Source organism: Bos grunniens, chromosome 15, assembly GCF_055505025.1.
Source record: "Bos grunniens cultivar Pamir isolate PY7600 chromosome 15, Bosgru_T2T1.0, whole genome shotgun sequence".
Taxonomy (NCBI): domain Eukaryota; kingdom Metazoa; phylum Chordata; class Mammalia; order Artiodactyla; family Bovidae; genus Bos; species Bos grunniens.
In genome coordinates, this window is record NC_141179.1 from 53,221,125 (window position 1) to 53,241,535 (window position 20,411).

Consider the following 20,411-nt stretch of genomic DNA (forward strand, 5'->3'; position numbering starts at 1 on the left):
GTGAGTGGAGTCGAAGGAGGGGCAGTGCACTCTGCGAAGGGAATAGGTTTGAAACGGCTCTTGAAAGGACTAGATAACAAGAAGGAAGTAAAGGAAATGAAGTCTTAATCAGTTCTCGGGGTCTTTTTGTGGTGGGTGTTGCTTTACTCGTTCAAGGTTCCACGCGGGTTGAGAGGAGCAGGGTAGGGGGGATTGGGGAAAACCGGCCAGAAGAGGGCGCAAGAACCGCGTACCCCAGAGCGCCGCCGGAGAAGGAGGGGACAAAGGGGCGCAGGGCGTGCCTCTGGAAACGTGGGGGCGTAGTCACAAAGGGTGGGGCTCCTGGAGCCGCTTGGGGCGGATTGGGGGGGCGGTCAGAACTGGATTGGCTGCAGAAGCGGGAGGGGCGGGGCGTTTGGGGGCGCCAGGGGCTGGACCCGGTCGCAGTTACAATGGGATTCGCCGTGAAAGACCTGATAGGAGGCGTGGCCTGGGCGGGGTGAAGGGGCGGGACGGGGAGCAGCGAGCGCCCAGGTTGGCCTGAGGCGCGCACTGCTCCCCCTGGTGGCGGGTCTCTTGGCTGGCAGAGTGTTTCTCAGAATACCTGTGTCAGTGGTGTTCGTGGGTCTGAGGTTGCCATGTTGGGGGTCCCTGGGGCAGGAGGCGTTTCTGCCCGAAAGCAGTGGGTGCGCCACCCTGACTGTATGCCCGCGGAACTGACCACACTCGGACGATTCGTGTTGCAGCGAGTTCTGGGGGGAGGTAGCTCTGCCCGCCGAGCTCCCAAGGGGCTCATCTGGAGGGCTGCTTCAGTCAGCCTCTGCTCCAGCGGTCTGTCGGCTCCTCCCCGATTCCCTCCCCTCCCCACCCCCCACAACTCCCGATTCCCAGCCTAGCGCGCTCCCGGAGCCCACCCCCTCTTTTGGGCGCGAGGCCCCGCCCCCCACCCCCTTTCCTCTGCCACAAAGTTTATTTGCAACAAAAGGGAGCTAGGAGAGAGCAGCTCAGAGGGAGGGAGCGGGAGCAGAAGCTCGAGGAGAGGCAGGCCGGCCGGCTGAGGAGGGGGCGCAGAGCCGAGGAACTAAGCGTCGGGATCCTGCCGGGACCGGGTCGGGCAGAGATGCTCCGGGCCGCACCGGGCGAGGCGGGGGCTGGACCCAGGAGTCGACGCTGAGGCGGGAGGGGTCGCGCGGGATGGAGCCGAGGCGGCCCGCGCGCCCAGAAACTTGAGCCGCCGCAGCTAAACCTCTGCTTGGGTCTCTGCACCCTTACCCCGCTAATTGCCTCGCACTGCGACTTGCGAGACCCCAGCCTTGGGACCCCGGCCGCTGCGCTCCTTCGGGACGGGGGCGCAGGGGGGGTTGGCCGCGGCTCCCCGAGGCCAGCCCCCCCAGAGTGAGTCCCGCCACCATGGCGGACGGGGCGCCCCGGCCCCAGCTATATCGCAGCGTCTCGTTCAAGCTCCTGGAGCGCTGGAGCGGCGGGCCTGGGCAGAGGGAAGAGGCCACGGACGCTCCGGGACTGCGGCGCCGCTCCTCGTGCCGACCGGTCGCGGCCGTCCCGGCCCAGCCCTCCCGGCGCGTGTCCAAGCTGGCGTCGGGGCCCCCGGCCGCCCCCGCGCAGCCGCGCCCGCTCCGCAGCCTCTCGCCGTCTGTGCGCCAGCTCTCCCGGCGCTTCGACGCACAGCGTCTGGACGACAACTCCACCGGGCCCCGAGACGGGGGCGTCTCCCCGGCGGCAGCAGAAGAAGCGGCAGAGGGAGCCGCGCGCGGAGCCTGGCCCAGCGTCATGGAGATGCGCAAGCTCTTCGGGGGCCCTGGCTCCAGGCGGCCCAGTGCCGACTCAGAGGCCTCGGGGACGCCCAGCCCTGACGGGGCCGCGTGGGAGCCCGCGACCCGGGAACCCCGGCAGCCCCCGACGCCACCTCCTCGGACGTGCTTCCCTTTGGCGGGCCTGCGTTCGGCGCGGCCGCTGCCCGGCCCGGGGATCGAGGGGAGGAGGCGGCGGCAGCAACAGGAGCGAGCGCAGCGTCCGGCGGATGGTTTACATTCTTGGCATAGCTTCTCCCAACCGCAGGCCTGGGCCCGGGCCTCCTCCTCCTCCTCCTCCATCGTTTCCTCCTATCCTGTCAGCCGCAGCCGGGCTGCCAGCTCCAGCGAGGAGGAAGAGGAGGGCCCGCCGCCGCCGCTGCCCGGGGCGCAGAGTCCGGCCTACCACGGCGGCCACTCCTCAGGCAGTGACGAGGACCAAGACGGTGAGGGTGGCCACTGCCGGGGAGGGAGGACGGGACCCAGGCCTGGAAGCTCCTCTTTGGATAAGGACTGTAGGCCGGACAGTTATGGGTTAAATCCGAGCAGCATGGACTCGGCAGGGGGATCTGGGAGCCCCGATCCCCCAACTCCTCCAAGAGCTCCTAGCGAGGAAGGACCCCAAGGGTGGGGTGCTGGCTCTCCCCCCTGTGTACCAGGCCCCCAGGAAGGACTTCGGCCCTTGTCAGACACTGTGGGGGGAACGTTCCGCGTGGCCAAGGTGAGCTTTCCCGCGTACCTGGCCAGCCCTGCAGGCTCCCGCGGTAGCAGCCGTTATTCCAGCACAGAGACTCTCAAGGATGAGGAGCTGTGGGCTAGCCGGGGTTCTGGGAACTGGGGTGTGTATCGCTCCCCCAGCTTTGGAGCCGGGGAAGGGCTCGTCAGGCCCCAGGTGCGAAGCCGCACCAAGGGACCTGTGGGCACCACGAGGGTATCGAGGGATGGAGGATTGGATCTGGACAAGAGCCGGCAACGGAAGTCCCTGTCGAATCCAGATATTGCCTCGGAGACCCTGACGCTACTCAGTTTTCTGCGTTCAGACCTTTCAGAGCTGAGGATCCGAAAGCCTGGTGGGCGACCTGGAGACCTTGGAAGTGGCCCGGTAGATGGCAGAGATTCACCATCCGCAGATAGCTCGGTGGGGCAACTTGGGCCCATGCCTGCCCCAGCCCCAGCATCATCTGGCACCCGCCCCACACTGAAGGACTTGACGGCCACCCTCCGAAGGGCAAAGTCCTTTACCTGCTCTGAGAAGCCCATGGCCCGCCGCCTGTCCCGCACTGGTGTCCTGAAGCCCAGCTCCTCTGAACTCCTGCTGGCAGGCCCAGGTGCTGAGGAGGATCCACTGCCCCTCGTCGTCCAGGATCAGTATGTTCAAGAGGCCCGTCAGGTTTTTGAGAAGATCCAGCGGATGGGTGCCCAGCAGGATGATGGCAATGATGTCCCCCCTGGGAGTCCTGACTGGGCAGGAGACGTGACCGGAGGGCAGCGGTCTCAAGAAGAACTCTCTGGCCCTGAGTCGAGTCTGACAGATGAGGGCATTGGAGCGGACCCTGAGCCTTCTGTTTCAGCATTTTGCAGCTTGGGTCCCACAGGTGTTTGGCGACCCCTCTCCTCATCCTCAGCCCAGACCAACCACCATGGCCCTGGGGCTGAAGAGAGTCTGGGAGGGTGGGCCCTGGTGTCCCCTGATACCCCTCCCACACCTGGTGCCCTCCGCCGCAGACGCAAAATCCCACCTTCAGGCCCTGGTGGGACTGAACTGAGCAATGGGGAGGCAGGTGAGGCCTACCGGTCTCTGAGTGACCCAATTCCACAGCGCCACCGGGCCGCCACCTCTGAGGAGCCCTCTGGGTTCTCTGTGGATAGCAACCTCCTGGGTTCACTGAGCCCCAAGACAGGGCTTCCGACAGCCCCAGCTATGGATGAGGGCTTGACCAGTGGCCACAGTGACTGGTCTGTAGGCAGTGAAGAGAGCAAGGGATACCCTGAGGTTATTCAGAGCATTGTTCAGGGCCCGGGTGCCTTAGGGTGTGTGGTGGATGACAGGGTTGCTGGCAAAGCCCCCAAGAAGAAATCTCTGAGTGACCCCAGCCGCCGTGGGGAACTGGCTGGGCCTGGATTCGAGGGTCCTGGAGGGGAGCCCATCAGAGAGGTCGAGCCCATGTTGCCTCCATCCAGCAGCGAGCCCATCCTGGCTGAGCGGCGGGCAGAACCAGAAGAGCCCAGTCCTGCCAGGGGCCGGGCACAGTCTGAGAGGGCCCTACCTGAGGCCCCACCTGCCTCTTCCACTGCCCACCATGATTTCCACCTTGACCCGAAACTTGCTACCATTCTGTCCCCACGGCTCATTCGCCGTGGTTCCAAGAAGCGCCCAGCCCGGAGCAGTCATCAGGAGCTCTCAAGAGAGGAGGGCAATCAGGACCAGGCTGGCAGCCTGTCTCTGGCCCGACCCTCCTCCAAACACGTTCGCCATGCTAGTGTGCCTGCCACCTTCACACCCATCGTGGTGCCTGAGACACCGACTTCCATTGGCCCCCCTGTGGCTGTGCCAGAGCCCATGGGCTTCCCTGCCAAAGCCCACCCCACGATGCAGGCACCATCTCTTGAGGACGTCACTAAGCAGTACATGCTGACCCTCCACTCCAGTGGGGTCCCTGCCCCAGTGCCCGTGGATATGCCCTGCCTGACTCCTACTGCACCACCATCTTCAGAGGTCAAGCCCCCTGAGGCAGCCCGGGCTCCAGATGAGCCTGCCCCAACCAGCAAGTGCTGCAGCAAGCCACAAGTGGTGAGTCTTAGTAGGGGGCCTTCGGGGCGGGGCTGAAAGAGGGCTGTGAATATGACTTCTGCAGGAGTCTCTTGAGTGTGCTCATTGGGCAGGTGCCCAGGTGTGAGGGAGCTTCTCAGGTCCTGGAAGTGCCCAGGAGGTTTTAAGAGTGTTAATGACATATGGGCCCTGTCTACTCAGGCCTCAGAGGCTTCTGCTGGTGCTAACTCAGAGGTTCTTATCTGCTCCAGTGTATTCTGGGTGATAATTACAAAGGGTTCTAATCTGGTCCTTTATATGTTTTTCAGGGAATGGTTTTAAAGATTCATATTTGGTTTTTTATCAATACATGAGGAGCTGTGAGGGTGGTGGAACTTTCTCAAGCGCCTTGCTGACCTCCTGTAGGATGTTTGAGTTCGGAGGCCCACAGATGACATGGGTTTGCCCTTCCTCAGGTGGCTTGCCTGTGGTAGATCAAAATCTGGGTCTGAGCCTGGGCCTGGGAGAACTGAAGAGGTACAAGGCATGACTTTATCTCCATAAAGTGGAGAGGGCTTCATAAGGTACATTGGCAGCCCTGGCTTTTCTCTGTAACTCAACCTTCCCATCTGTAAAAATCGGGGGTTTTGGACAAAGTGGTGCCTCTATCTCCTTCCAGCTGTGCTATACAGATTTGTGGGGAGTCTGTGGCATGACACACTCTTTGGACCTGAAATCTGCCAAAGCCTCCTCCAATTAGAATGAGGACCTCTCGGGGAGGGCAGGGTCAACGGAAGGGCTGTCAGTAGACAAGACTTGGGAGCACTTGTCCCCTCATCGTGCAGGCTTGTATCTTCTCCCTGCACCCCCATTTTGCTGACTCTCAGATGCTTCCTCCTTCCTCTGCCAGACCCCTGGCGCTAGGACTCATTCTCTCAGAGACTACCTCTCTGCTTTCTGTCTAGCTGTTTCTGGAGTTTGGGCTGTTGGGTTCACTTGGGTTCTAGGCAGTGTGATGGCCTGGCATCTCAGTTGGAAGCTAGATTTGAGGCTCTGGCTTTGAGTCTGGAGTGGAGATGGCCTGGGGTTATTTCAACCATGGCTTACACACCCACTGTGTTCCCTGCAGAGTGAGGAACCTAAAAACCCTGAACCTTGGACTAATTTGGTCACTGCCGGTTCTCAGTGCTCTCACGGCCCGCTCTGAACTCTCTCTCTTTGTTTCTCCCTCCTGTCTCTAGTTTTTTCTAGTCCTGGCTCTGGTGTCTCTCACAGAGGCTGCAGTCAGTGGGCAGGGAGAGGGAACATTTGGGCCCTGTCCTTCCTTCTCAGAGCTTGGTAGGGTAGCTCAGGTGCCTGTTGTCTTTGTTGGGGTGGGGAGGGATGACAGCAGGGGCAGCTCCTGCCAGGGACCCCCTCCCCAGATTCTTTTCCCATGAAATTATCTCCTCTGGGAGCCTTGAGGAGTAAGTTAGGGGAGTGAATCGAGGGACTTGGGGAGACTGCGGGGAGGGGGCCCTACTCCTAGGAAGAGGCAGTGAGAGGAGGTGGGAGTTTTTGCGGAATTGACTCCAGGTCTACTCTCATCACATTGTCCCCCTGCCCTGCCTGGTCTCAGGGAGAAGTTTAACCCCCCTCAAGCGCCCCACATGCCCCAAGCTGCCCCCAGAGGGGTATGAGGTGGGACACACCTGCTCATAGCACAGGCTGCTCCCTGTGCTCAGTGGAGGCTCTCTCCAGCCTCCAAGCCTTTGCTCGCTCCAGTCCCCTTCTCTCTCCAGGCCCAGCGTAGTGTCCCCTCTTACCCCTTAGAGAACTGGTGAGTCTGTCGTTGGAAGAGCAGCATTTGAGTCCCTGCTCCAGATCCCTGTGTGGCCTAGGGTCAGTCACGTCCCTGATTTTTGCCTCACCTTCGCCTTCTGTAAGTAATGGTCTCTACCTGGCAGACTTGTGTATACTGTGCGTGGGTGGTATGATCACGCCCTTCCTGGGGGCAGGAGAAAGGGGAAAAAAACAGGGTTCACTGTCCCAGCTGCTTCTCGGTGACCAGCCTTGTCCCCTCCTCCCTGCGCCCTACTACTTTCTGAGCACAGGACTGGGCATTCTGGCCTCAGTATAACCTGGTGGACTTCAGTCAGCTCAAAAGAGATTCACCATCCCCTGACTCCCAACTCACTCATAAAGCCTGGAAGTTCTCCCATCTGCTAGCCCAAATCCCTCCTGCTGTCCCCTTCCTTCTGGCTCCAGGAAGATGGGGAGCAGCTCTCCAGCCCTCCTTCTGGCCTCCGTGGAGGAGACAAGGTTCCTTTGTTTCAGGCCTGGGGTTCCAGTCACGCTCCCTGGGCTGTGGGTAGAGATGATGTGATGTGGGCTCCAGAATAAAAAGGGAAGAGGCTGTTGCGCTTTGCTGATGAGGCAGAAACCAGTGTGAGCCCAACCAGGGGGCCAGCAGGAGAGGCTCCGGGGACGGAGGGGGCTCCTACCCTACCCTTGGGCTGCGAGGAGTCCCTCAAAGTCAGGTCTCTCCCACCCCAAAGTCCGTTTCTGCCCTCTGCTTGGTGCTGCCCGCTCAGCTCCGCTGAGACCTGAACAGAGTTGTCTTGGGTTTCACAGTTTTCCCATCTGTACAGTGGGTGGTTAGACTGCCTGGTCTTTGAAAGTCTATAGGATGGACTCAGCCTGTAGGTTGGTCAAGGGAAACAGAAGGAGTCAGGATATGGCTGGAAGGGAGAGAAAGGCAGCTCTATGCAACAGCTGTAAGGACCTAGGAGCCCAGGGAATAAGGGATCACTCATGGTCACTTTCCATGAACACCTGCTTGCAGATGTACTGGGTGGAGGAGGCCCAGCTGTGGAGCATTTCTGCCCTGCCTCCTCCCACATGCCTTGTCATTTCCATTTAGGCCCACAGTAACCTGGAAGATCAGCAGTTCATCCCAAGGCTGCCCTGTCCTGGCCCTAAAGTACAGAGTTGATCCAACCTTCTGTCCTCAAGTACCTGATACCCATTTAAGAGAAGAGGCAACTCTAGTCCAGAAACAGGAAGTGACTTGTGTCTCAGAATCAGATGGATGGACTCAGAGAACTTTAGCATATTGAAATGGCAGTAACAGCGGCTGACATTTATCAAGTGCATACTATAAAGAATCCGCCTGCCAATGCAGGAGAGGTGGGTTTGATCCCTGGGTCAGGAAGATCCCCTGGAGAAGGAAATGGCAACCCACTCCAGTATTCTTGCCTGGGAAATTCCGTGGACAGAGGAACTTGGCGGCTACAGCCCATGGGGTTGCAAGAGTCGGATGTGACTTAGCAACTAAACCACTACCACCATATGCCAGACTCTCTGAATTTTTCAGTCTTCAAAAATGAAAGCTGTGAGACTCTCACAAGGCTGAATTCTTAGAATTGCAGGCTCTTAGATTCCCACTGAATCCTAGTTTTGGAGGTGAAGGGGCTTGAGCGTCCCTGTTTCTTTTCTTGATGGAATTGGCCTGCCATCTGAGTAATGGGGTAGGGTCAACGGTTAGTGGGGGCCTTTCCTGCACTCCCAACTGTCTCAACACTTTCATGGTAGTTATTTAATGCTCTGGGGCCAGGGTTTGTGGTGGGAAGAACTTCAAGACTCAGAAAGGAGAACGCTGACTTTAAGGTCACCTAGTATGGCAGGGCAGAGCTGGGCTCATGCACCAGTCTGACCTTGCCCGCACCCCCTGCCCCCAGCAGACATGGCCCCTATCCCCCTCTTGCCCAGAAAGCCCCCTACCTTGCAGAGGACCGCCTGGCTACAGCTCTTTGTCACCTTTCTTCTCTCTGTCTCTCCTTGGCAGGGAACCCACGGGGTGGGGGTTCTCTCCTTTCCCTCCTTGGCTCTTCACTCTGATTTTTCCATGGAAACTGCTCTGGGAGGGGAGGCGATTAGGACATTTGGAATTCTGAGCAGTACCAAATATCTATAATTAAATGTCTTGTCACCCAGCAGGAGGAGGTTGGGAAGGGGAGGACAGGCAGAGGGCTGTCCCTTTTGTCTGTTTATTCCCTGTCTTCCCCCCCCCACCCCCAGTACTTTCTAACGGTCCTGGGCTCTTAGGGGAGTGTGGCCCAGGAATAGGTCGTCCTCCCCCCACCACAGGGAAGAGCTGGGGGATGGACCAGAGTTGCGTCTGACATTTTCCAGCCTTGAATTTTCAGGACCAGCTGGATTCGGGAGGCTGGGAAGCTGCTGCTAATCCTGTCCCCAGCCCCCTCCCAGTGCCAGGACTTGCCCCTCCTGCTTCCTTCCCGCCCATCTGCGATCTCTCAGGCTACACGTGCTGCCCCGCAGTGGGGTGGAGGCACCGCCAGGCTGCCGAAGCACTCAGAGAATTCAGGATCTAGTAGCTGACTGGAAGGGGCTGTGGGATGTTGAGGGACTGGCCTGGGTGCTGGCAGGAGACGCTCCCTGGAGGAGGCTCTGTCTGGAGCTCGGCTTTGAATATCCAGAGAAGAAAGGGAGAGGTTCTAGGAGGAGGGCACAGCATGGGCAGAGGCTAGTAGGTAGGAAAGAACAGATTAAACTGTGTGTCCTAGGCGTTTGTTTCAGAGACTTGGGTGAACTTTGATAAGGCAATGCATCCATCCTTGCAACAAATGCCTCTGAACCCCTGGACACTCGGGCACTCTTCTAGGCCCTGGGATACAGCTGCAAATAAAACAAAGGCCTGACCTCATGGAGTTTCCAGACTAGTGAGGAGACCGGTCTGTAAATGGATACCTTGTGCTTCAGAGAGAGATGAGGGCTGGGAAGCACAAGAAACCAGGATAAGGGACTAGAGGTTGACAAGAGGAGGGGGGAGGGATATATTAAATTAAGAAATCTGAATAAGGTCTCACTGAGGAGGTGAGACTGGAGAGCAGAGGCTTGAGGGGAGCAAGACAGGCAGCTGTCTTTCGGGGAAGAGAGGAACAGCAAGTGCAGAGGCCCTGGGGTAAAAGTCAAGAGGACAGTGTGAATGGAGTTAAGTGGAGATGAGGTCAGAGTTAAGGAAGGGTGGAAGTGGGCTGGGGCCAGATGAGGTAGATTTCAGAGACCGATAGGTCTTCCGTGTTTACTTGAGGTGAGACAGCAAGCCATATTTTGAGGTTCTGAGTTAGAGTAGTGACCTAATCTGACTTAGGCTTTCACAAGTCTGCTCTAGCCACTCTATGGGGGTAGACTACAGAGGCCCAGGGGAAGGGGCATCAAGAGGCCACTGGAACAGTCTGGGTAAGAGATAAGGGGGCTTGGGCTAGGGCAGAGGCAACAGAGTAGGGGGTTTCTGCTGCAGCTCCTTGTGGCTGTGAGGGGTCACTTAAGAGTGGGGAGGGGGAGACTGACAAAGCCCCCGGGGTCACCTGGAGCTGTCGGCTGCACCAGACGCCCCTGTAGACCTCTGTTGGTGTGGCTCAAAGGCTAGGAGGGTGAGGTTCTCAGGGCCCCAGTGGGGCAGGTGACAGTGCCTTATCCCACTGGTGGCTCCTCTACAGCCGCTGTGACGCCTGTCAGCTCCAGCTTGCATGTTACCTGAGACAGGGAGCTCGCGCCACCCACAGGCAGTGCTGGTTCCCCCCCCTCCCCTCTGGGATGCTAGGGGGGCATCCCAGTACGTAGATGAAGCAGGCCCAGGATGGGCAGAGACTTGTCCCAGCTCCTGGGTCTCGAGTGGAATTGGGCCCAAGGTGTCCTGACTCCCAGGCCATACGTTGGCCCCACAGAGTTCCCACTAAGCAGAGCTGGCAGGGATGATGGTAGTAGGGTGGGGGGAAGGGGGAGTCCATGTTTCCCAGAAAGGCTTGCAGCCCTGGCGTACTTATTGGGAAACGTGCCCAGGCAGCCTGGCGCCTTGGCTGGCAGGCCCTGAAACGGGGGCGCTGGGTCTCTTGGGAAGCAGGAGCCTGTTAGAACCATGCCCCCCCATGGGAGTTGATCCTTCAGGCAACCCCCGCCCCCACCCCCAGGCCTCTGGGGCATTCCAGGGGTGGACAGAGGCAGAGGACGACTGCCAGGCTGCCATGCTCTGAGCTGAGACTGAGCCCCAGCCCATCACAGGCAGGGGCCTAGGGCCCCAGCCAGGGTATCTGAGCCCCCTCCAGTAGCTTTGGGGCTTATGAGGGATGTCGTGGTATGACATGTGAAGGTTGGCACTAGGCATCAGGAGACCTGGGTTCTAGGCTTGGCCTCTCCGTTTTCCTGCTGTGTGGCCTTAAGTAAGTTCCTTCCCTTCTCTGAGCCATAGATTCCTTCATGTTCTTGGGCACCAGGAAGAATTCCCACTCCGGCTGGGAGAGGCAGCAGCTGTCCTTAGTAGGATCCCAGCTTGTATTAATAGACTGAAGTGCTGGTGGGTGGGATTCACAGTCCCCTTTAGCTTGCTGAGGAGACTGAGGCTCAGAGTGGGGCTGGAACTCACCCAGGCTTGGCCCCCAGGGACCCTATTCCCTACGACCAGCAGCTGCTCTGCACCCTTCCACACGTATAGAGGGGGCCTGTCCCCCACACTGGTGGCAGATTGTGGGGCTCACTCTGGGGCCGGCACACAGAAGTGTTGATGCTGCTGCTGTGTGATGTTAGTACTTTCTTTGGGGTTTGGGGCAGTTGTGGAGCTCTGAAATACTCCTGGGGCAGGGAGAAGGGGAGAGGGGAGTCTCCAGAGGTACCTGAGGTGGGAGGAACATGAGCTAATTCCAGGGTCTAGGCTGGCAGATGGGTGGTATATTAGTTTCCTATTGCTGCTGTAGCAAATTACTACGTATTTAGTGACTTAATACAAGTTTCATTTTATAGTTCTGGAGGTCAGAAAAAAATGGGCTTCACTGAGCTAAAATTATGATGTTAGCAGGGCTGAATTCCTTCTGAAACCTTTAGGGAAAAACTGCCCTTTGTCTTTTCCATCACTGGAGGCTGTTGGCTCTTATTGGCTCATGGCCCCTTCCTCCATTCTCAAAGCTGTCAGTCAGGTGGCACAGTGGTAAAGAACCCACTTGCCAACGCAGGAGACATAAGAGATATGGGTTCGATCTCTGGGTCGGGAAGATCCCTTGGAGTAGGAAATGGCAACTCGCTCCAGTATTCTTGCATGGACAGAGGAGCCTGGCGGGCTATAGCGCATGGGGTCACAAAGAGTCAGACACGAATGAGCGGCTCAAAAACAGCAACGTAGTGTCTTCAGATCTCTCTCTCACACTGAACTGAACCTCCTTCCTCCCTTGTAAGGACCATTGTCATTACTCTGGGCCTATTTGGATCATCCAGGATAATCTTCCCATCTCAGAATCTGTAATTACGTCTGCAAAGTCCTTCTTGCCATGTAGGATAACATTCACAGGTCCTGGGGATTCAGACCATTGTAGGATAACATAGTCACAGGCCTTGGGGATTCAGACGCAGACATCTTTGGCCTTTATTCTGCTTTTGACAGGTGGGCAGATGGGTCAGGCTGTCAACTTCTGGAAGCCAGAGCTCCCAGTAGGTGCTGGTCACCGGGTAGAGCTGGTGAACTCAGGCCCCCTGCATTTATCCTGTACTCATTTCTTTCCCTGATCATTTGTCACTTTCATTTCTCCATTCATTCAACAGTCGTTTGTTGAGCCCTTGATGGGCAATAAGAACACACAAGGAAAGTTTGGACATCATCCCTGCTTGTCAGGGGTTCTCAACAAGGGTCTTAGCCCGCTGATGTGGGTGGGGTCCAGAGGGTGGCTGAGCCCTGCTCTGGTGGGAGAGGGACAGAAGAGCCAACGTGTCCCCTGTGGATGGGTTTGCCTTCTAGAGTGGCTGCCTAAAAATTGGGATGAAGTAGCTCCCAAGAAGGCAGTTGGCAGGAGAATGTAGAGCCAGGGCAGAGAGAGAAGAGTGGGATCTAGGGTGGAAATCACATCTCTGCTGGACTGGCCCTGGCTGGCTCAGGGCAGATGGCCAGGAGCTACCCCTCCACCTGTGCTGGGAGCTCTGTGCCAGGCATTAGAGACCCTGGTACTGTTGGACCAGAGTCAGGCCCCTAAGGGCCGAGGTGCTGTCTGAGGTGGCCCTGAAGAGTGGCACGTGGAGGGTAAGGAGCATGGTCTGTGTCCCTTCTCAGGCTGGCTTTGGGACCCAGGGCAAGCATTTTCAGACCCCTCTGAATCTGTAAAACGGGTGAATTATCCCCTCACTCCATGAAAGACTATGATTAAGATTGAATGAAATCATGCCAGGAGGGTTTCCTAAAGAAATGTTAGCTTCTCCCCTTGTAACTGAGATGCTAGGATTCTGTGATCCTAAGAGACCCTGATTCCAAAATGCTCAGGTTCTCAGCATCTCTTTCCAGCCATGAAGCAGAGGACAGAGCTCCAGATAGGAGGGGTGTGTGGGTTCCAGGCTACGTCTGTAGGGTGGGTGACCCAGCAGCCTGGGCCTTTGGAGGTGGGCAGAGGGGCTGGGCGGTGAGGTGGAGCCAATGCCCACTGACCTGGCTCCTGGCTCCCGCCCCCTCACCCGTTTTGTCACCACCAGCCCCAGTCTAGAAGCCAAGTGAGGTCCCAGACCCATTCGAACTGACCTGTGAAGTGGATCTCAATCCCCTCTGCTACCCATCCCGGGCTGAGAGGCCCTTCAAAGTGGGAAGTCTGAGGTCCATGTGCCTGGTGGGCTTTGGGGTTAGACAGATGAGGGTTGACATCTCAGACCTGACCCTTGTCGCACAGCTGGGTGGTATCTAACAAGTCGTTGCACCTCAGCTCTGAGCCACAGTTTGCTGCTCTGCAAAGTGGGAATGCTAAGGAGTTACTGTGAAGGCCAAGAGAAAACTTATGGATCGAATCCTCAGCCCATGACCCCAGGTCTGGAAGCTGTCAGAATTGTGGCCAATTTAAAGTGTATACTTCTGAGATTGCCAGTTCAGACCACAGAATCTCGTGGTTTCAAGATGAAGGAGTCTGAGTTTTGTTTTGTTTTGTTTTTTTTCTGCAGAAGACGTAACTTTTAACTTAATTTTTTCATACATTTGAGATTATTACTTCTTGGTTCTGAGATTCTGGAGCCGGGGAAAAGCGAGGCTGTCTTAGGCCAGTGGGAGAGCAGTTGGGGGACTGTGATGGTGGGGGCCAGGCTGAGGGAGCAAGCACCAGGTTGGTGTCTGTTTCCTGTTTATTGGTTCCCAGGGGGTGAGCAGGCCCTGCTCCCCGAGCAGCATGGAGCAGGAGGGAGGGAGGCCTGGGGTCCTGGCTGCCAGCCAGCCCCACAGCCTGGCCTCCTGGGACTGCCGAGACACCCCCCCCCCTGCCTCCCCCAAGCCCCCTTGGACAAACATCCAGTCCTTTCCCAGGACAGGGCACTGGAGGTCAAGGAGCAGATGTGAAGGGAAGGGGCAGAAGGACGGGAAAGGACTCCCCCCACTCCCCCCAGAAAACCCTACTGGCTCCATCTTTTTTGACTGCCTGTGTCACCGCGGTCTTGCTCCTGGTTCCTCACTGTCCCTGTCTGTCTCTCCCTGTGTCCCTGGGGTGGGACCTGGTGTGAGATGTCCAGCTTTTTGGCAGACCAGGAGGCAGGAGGAGGAAGAGGGACAGGGCCTTGAATGCCGGGATGGCCCACCCAAGAAGACCTTTAGAAACCAGTGTGTCTTCTAATCACCCCTCGCCCCTACATTATTCAGCAGGGAAACTAAGGCACAGTGAGGGAATGGGTCTTGCCCAAGACCACACAGTAGAGGACCAGGCCCAGCTATCTGCCTGTGCACCTCACAGCTGGGTGTAAGGGGCCGCACTGGGGAATTCTTGAGAGGACAAGGGACATAGTCCCTTGGTGTTTTAGAGAATCAGGCTGAACCAGGCAGGAAAGAGAAGCCTCGATGTATGTTTGGGGCCAAGAGGGCAGGGAGATCTCTGACCAGAGCGCATGGGGAAGGGCTGTGTGTGCAGGAGCCAGGTGTAAAGCCTCAAGGCCGAGTGAAACCTCAAAGGCTTTGTCCTGTGGGCAGTGGGGAGCCATGGAAGATAAGGAGCTGAGGAGGAGGAGGAGGAGGAGGAGAGCCAGATGGGCACATTGAAAAGCATTCTCTGCTCATGGGGGGATGATTGGACTGGGGAGCAGGGAGGTTAGAAACCTGAGCTTAGGGGAGCAGGTGATACAGGGGTGGAGAGAAACTTACTAGGGCAGTAATTTGGAGGTAAAATTGAAACTTAAATTTAGAGGCCCTGTCTGAAGCTGGGGTAGGGGGAGTAGGGCCTGCTTTCCTTATTGGAGTTAGAGAATGAGGCAATGGACAGGGTGCAGGGTCATCTGAATCAACCTCCTGCCTCGGGACAGAACTTCCCTCTGCATTTCTGGAAGGGCGAGGGAGCTCTGAGCCAGCCTGGGTCCCTGCCTCTGTGTTCCATGTGCTTTTCGTCTAACTGGATCTTCTTGCTCCAGTGGAAATGCCCTGTTTCTCAGCGGGTTCACCAGAGAACAGCAGAGCTCCAGGCTACACCCCCAGCCAGCTCTTCTGGGAGCAACCTGGGTGGGGAGCGTCTGAGAAGAAAAGGAGCAGGCCTGTGCTCCCTGGCTGGCTAGGACCCAAGACAAGGCACTTGGCTTCAGTCTTCCCATCTGTAAAGTGGGAGTCCCAGAGGTGGCAGAGCCCAGAAGAGCTCTGGACTCTGCAGGCTCTCGGGAGCTGGGGGAAGAGGAACTGGTAGGTAGACAGGCAGACAGCCTTGCCAGCAGTGCTCACAGTGGGTCCTGTAGTCGCAGACAAAGTATCCTCATGATGTTTGTGTCACAGACCCCAAGACAGGTGCTGTTCTGTGGCCCTGCAGTCCTGGAGGCCTTCCTGGAGGAGAGGAGGGCAGAGGCTGTGGGAAGAGTAACTCAGATTTGGGGCCTGCTCCTGAGCTTCAGTTTCCTCATCAGAGCCCTAAGTATCCTTCTAGCTCTCTGCCACTTCTGGTCCCTCCTCTCTGCTCCTGCCTGGACCAGAGCTTCTAGGCTTCTCCCCAAGGCCAGCGGGGGCGTTGCCTGGGGCGGGTGAGGAATTTCCGAGGGAACAGCTAAATTCAGCCCCAGCTAAAAATAGTCTGGGCCTGGCCCAGAGGCTGAAGGAGGAGGAGGAGGAGGGCAGAGCCATGGAGCTGCTCCTCCACTTACCCCGCCTCTTCACCTGGACCCTGGGCTTGGGCTGGGAGAGCCTCCTCCCGCCTCCACCTCTTTCTTCTGCTCACCCCAGGCCTTTCCTCACTATGGGCACTGGCTTTCTGTTTGTTGTTCATCCTCCGCTCCTCCCGCGGTCTTGCTCCTCTGTCTTGTGTCTCCTCTGCGTCTCTCTGCCTCCAGCAAAGCTGGAGGCACCTGGCCAGGACCAGGCCTCAGGAAGAGGGCCCTGTATAGGGTGATGTTCCTTTACTGTCCTCGCCTGAGAGTCAGGACCCCTCCCCTACTCAGGACTCAGAGTATGAGTGAAGATGGGGTGGAGCCTCCAGTTTACCCTGTAACTCAGTGCTTGGTTCAGGTCAGGTGACTCCACCTGTGGCAAGCCCTCCCATTCCAGGCATGTGGTAGGGCATCAGAACACATTAAATGACACAGAGGGAGTGGGGAAGCAGGAGGAGAAGAGCCGGGTGCTGCCCCCGGGGAGTTCCCAGGCTGCTCTGAGCTCTTTCCACCACCCGTGTCCAGCCCTGTGTGGGCTCTGCCCTGGGGATCACAGGCCCAAGCAATCAGGCTGATGGGCAAAGGGTGCTTCCCGAGCCCAAACTGACTGGGGATGAGGGTGGGAACTAGACACTGAGGCCCAGAGTGAGTAAGGTACCCAGCTCGGCTCGCAGAGCTCGGGAGTGAGGAATAGAGGCCGACCTCCCTCCAGGAGATGCAGGAGAGAACCTTGTCTAATGCAGAGAGAACCGGAGAGAGGTGATGGAAAGTCTGAGGAGGTCTAGTCCACAGCACCTGCCTGAATAAGGTGCAGGCGAGGGAGTGGAAAGTCACTAGTCACGGCCGCAGAGCTTGGAAAGCTCTTCCCATGTGCCTGGCACTGGTCTGAGCCCTTTCCACATATTCCCTCATTTAATCCTCACGACCTGTCTTTGGGGAGGGGCTCTTTCCCTGTTTCACAGATGAGGGACCTGAGGCACAAGTTAGGAGTTGGGATCCAAGCCCAGACAGTCTGGTTCCAGAATCTGTGAATATTACTTGGGCTCCTGGATTTCAGGACTGCCAGGGTTGGGGGGTGGTGCCGTCGCCAAGGTGGGCATGTGGAGGAGAAGGGTGGGTTTCGCTGAGCATGGGGAGCCCCTGGGACGCACGGGCCACAGTCCTAGGCCTCAGAACTAGCACATAGTAGTTGCTCAGTAAGTATTAGTTGCCTGGCTCAGTTGAACAGGAGAGGTCCCTGGGGACTGAGAGTGGGTGATGTGCAGGCAGAGGGAATGTTTCTTCCTGTCCTGGGCCCAGGGACCTTCTCGGGGTGCTCGAGAGCCGCTGAGGTGGGTACTGGACTCCGGGCTGGTGGAGAAAGCTTGGGCCCAGGAGGTCGGAAGGGTGCCGAGCTGAGCCACAGGCAAGAGAAGGAGGGTGGGGGCGGAGTGCAGGCCCGGCAGGGCTGGCGCAGTCCCGCCTGCAGTATCTGGAAAGCAGATCTCTTGGGCCATGGCCGGCGTGACTCAAATGGAGACAAAAAAACCTTCCATATTTGGACAAAGAGCCCAGAGAGGCCCGGACCCACAGCCAGCCCAGACTGCTTCCCCCACCCCCAGCCTCCTGCCCTGTCTCCCCCTGGGCCCCTAGCCCTGAGCCCTGTCCCACAAGTTTAATTCTTGGTCCTCAGGCAGCACTGTGGCCCCTTCCCCTCTGTCATCAGGCCACCTTCTGTGTGGCCAGGCCTGGGCCGTGTGTGCTGGGGAAGAAACACCCAGTGTTGGTCTCAGCTCCGCCTGGGTGTCCCTGGCAGAGCCTGCGGGCTGGATGGGGGACATAAAACCAATAGTTACCGTGAGGTGGGGGGTTGACTGTAGACCCCCATCCACCCCAGCGTGAGCATAGCCTGAAGTCACAGCATGTAGACACACACACACACACACACACACACACACACACACACACACACACACACATATGCACAATCCCCAGCTGACTTCTGTCCCCACAGACATCTGGGCAGATCATCAAAAGTGAGGACCTAGCCTGAGTATCCCTCCTACCTCGCCTGGAGCAAGGTTTAATGACAGTGAAGTGGGAGTCAATACAGGTGGCCAGGTGTGAACTTAACAAGGGATATGAGTTGGTGTTACCCATCTGGGGAGATGTGAACAGAGCAGTTCTTCCTTGCCCTGGAACCCTGAGTGTCCAACATGGGGCTAAGTTGGACAGTGGACACTGGAACCAGGTGCCTGGCGAGAGGGCCTCAGCTTACCTTCTGCCTGGAGCAGGACCTCGCTCCCAGGGGGAAAGTCCGGCAGTTTGACTGAGGACTGGGTGCTCATTGTCACTGGTGAAGTAACTGAACTGACTGCACAGCTGCTGCTGGCTTTTATAATTAGTCCTGGGTAATTAACTGTGGGATCAGCCTGGTAATGTGCTTGAAGAAAGCCTGGGGTAACCTTTAAAATTCAGTTCCATTTCCATTCACTATATATTGTGCTTGTATATTCAGGGTGAGCATGTGGAAAGGGGTTCCTGCCCTAGGGAGTCCCATCTGAGAACTCAGACTCAGAAGGAGGGTAAGGGAGGCTGATGTGGGGCAGTGGCTAGAGCATTGAAGAACCAATAGGGCCCTGACAGACAGAAATGGGGCCAAGGGCTTCACGCAGAAAGAACCAGGAAGGCAGAGACCTGTGATGGAAAAGCTCTGGTGCATTTGGGGTACCATGAAAGCTCCCTGGTTCTGAAGAAGTCAGGTGGGTCCTGGGGAGTCCAGAAGGCCAGCACTGAAAGTCTGGATTTGATCCCAGGGCAGTAATTTCCACGCTTTTAAAAACAGTAGAACCTTTTCTTCTAGGGGAATCTTGTCACAGAGCTATAAACTAGGTCAACTTGGAACCTTGTTGATTTAAGTGAAGGTGGGGGCCATGGCTGCCCTTTGACCATGTCTTCCTCATGATGTACTTGCATGGAGCCCCCTGGGACTCAGGCAGAAAATCTCTATTTGGGGCAGTGGGCTTTGGTGTAGAGTTTAGAGCTGAACAACCTCTCCCTTCAGTTTCTCTGCAGGCTCAGAAGTTCAGCACCCCCCCCGCCCCGCACCCCCCCAAAACCCAAGGTTAGCCCAGCCAGGCTCCCTGGGCAGGGACAAAGCCCACTGGGAGCCAGCTCTCCAGGGGGAGCCAGGCTGATGGAGCACCCCACCCTGAGGCTCCTGAGCAAGCGATTCCCCCCATCAGGAGCCTCTAGAGCTGGGTAGGGCTCCACTTGACCAGGAGGATGACCTGTGGGAATGGTGGAAAGACCCCCATTGCCAACTGCTGCTGCTTGGGAAGGTGCAGGCCCCTTTGTGGGAGGTGGGTGCTGTCTGGCCCGGCTTACTCACTCACCTGGAGTCTGGTGGAGGCAGATCCTCTAGAGGTGCAGGAGTCCCACTGGTACCTCTGGGGTGAGGTAATTTAGGTTAGAGTCAGGGAGACTTCCTCAGAGTTGAGAGTGAGTAAAAAGGAAGTATGAACAGGTGTTGGCAGGAGGAAGCCTGAGGTCTGAGTCTGGCAATTCCAAGGCCTCAGGAGCCAGGCTTGCCCGCCTTGGGCACTGGCCTAACCTGGCCCAACACACAGCCTGCGCTCCCACTTCTTTGGCCACCAGAAACAGGAAATGAGTAGGAAATTGCCAAGTGTAAAGATAGGGGAGGCTGCACCTGGCAGAGAGACTAGCACATGCCAGAGTCTAGGGCATAGAAGAGTGTGATGGGTTGGAGGAAGTACCATAGCCAGAGCATGACACAGTCACTGTGATACAGTGGGGAATTTGATGCTGGTGGGTCAATAAGGACCGGGTCACCCAGGAAGTCGGCAGCCAGCCTGAGTGCTTGAACTTGACCCTGCATCCAGTTGTGTTGGTGTAATGGTTGGAACAGATTGGAGCCAGATGGCTAAGGCTCACATCCTGCTCTTCCTCTTAGCTCTGTGACAATGAACAAATACTTAGTCCCTCTGTGGATCAGTTTGTGCATCTGTAAAATGGGAATAATTGTGATGGTACCTGTTACAGGGTTTTGGTGAGAAATGTGATAATGTATCTGGTGGTGGGGCTGGACCACTGACCATTGAGGATCAGTAGGAAATCATAAAGTAGATTGGAAAGAAAAGGGAGGTTAGTAGCCTGGCCTGGCTGAGGAGAGTTCCCGGGGGTGGAGAGAGTGGATGGAGTTACCAGGAATATCCTAGAGGGTCATCTTTGTGGGAGGAGGGAGAAACTGAGTTTCCCAAGAGAGGCTCAGAGTTTGCCCCCAGGCAGCTGCCCTAGGAGCAGAGCTAAGGATCTACCAGAGGTGGGGTGGGATTCTGTGGGCTTGAGGCTCTGCCAGTTTCTCAGTGGCAGAAATCCTCACCCTGCTGTAAAGCTGCCTGGTGCCAACCTCACTTTACAGAGGGTATCTGTGGCCCAGAGAGGAGCAAGATTGTTCACAGTTGCCCAGAGGGTTCCAGACCCCCGGACCTTAATCCAGGCTGAGGACTCATTTCCAAACTCTGGTTCAATCAAAGCCCAGCCCTGAGGTTGCTCAACCTAAGGAATGGGTGTGGGTGGGGAGGTGGCCTGTGAAGGAGGAATTTAGCAGTTCTCTGAAGAAAGGACTTTGTCAAGCCCCTGTATGACTACAAGTTGGGCAGGGAGAGCATCTTGGAGGAGTTCACAGGTGGGACTGGAATTGTCCTAGAGACCGATTAGGAGAGCAGAGAGAGAAAGCAAAGACAAAGGTTCCA

The 20,411-nt window shown here is 57.2% G+C and overlaps 1 protein-coding gene across 2 annotated transcripts in view; it reads left to right on the forward strand.

Annotated features, from left to right (window-relative positions):
- The first annotated feature begins 499 nt into the window (after positions 1-499).
- Positions 500-20,411, forward strand: part of ARHGEF17 (Rho guanine nucleotide exchange factor 17) — a 58,918-nt gene continuing 39,006 nt past the window's right edge. For both annotated transcript variants that reach the window (XM_086340667.1, XM_086340668.1), the window contains exon 1: positions 500-4,578. In XM_086340667.1, the coding sequence (XP_086196793.1) occupies positions 1,390-4,578 (3,189 nt within the window). In that variant the 5' untranslated portion in view covers positions 500-1,389. The remainder of the gene's footprint in view (positions 4,579-20,411) is intronic.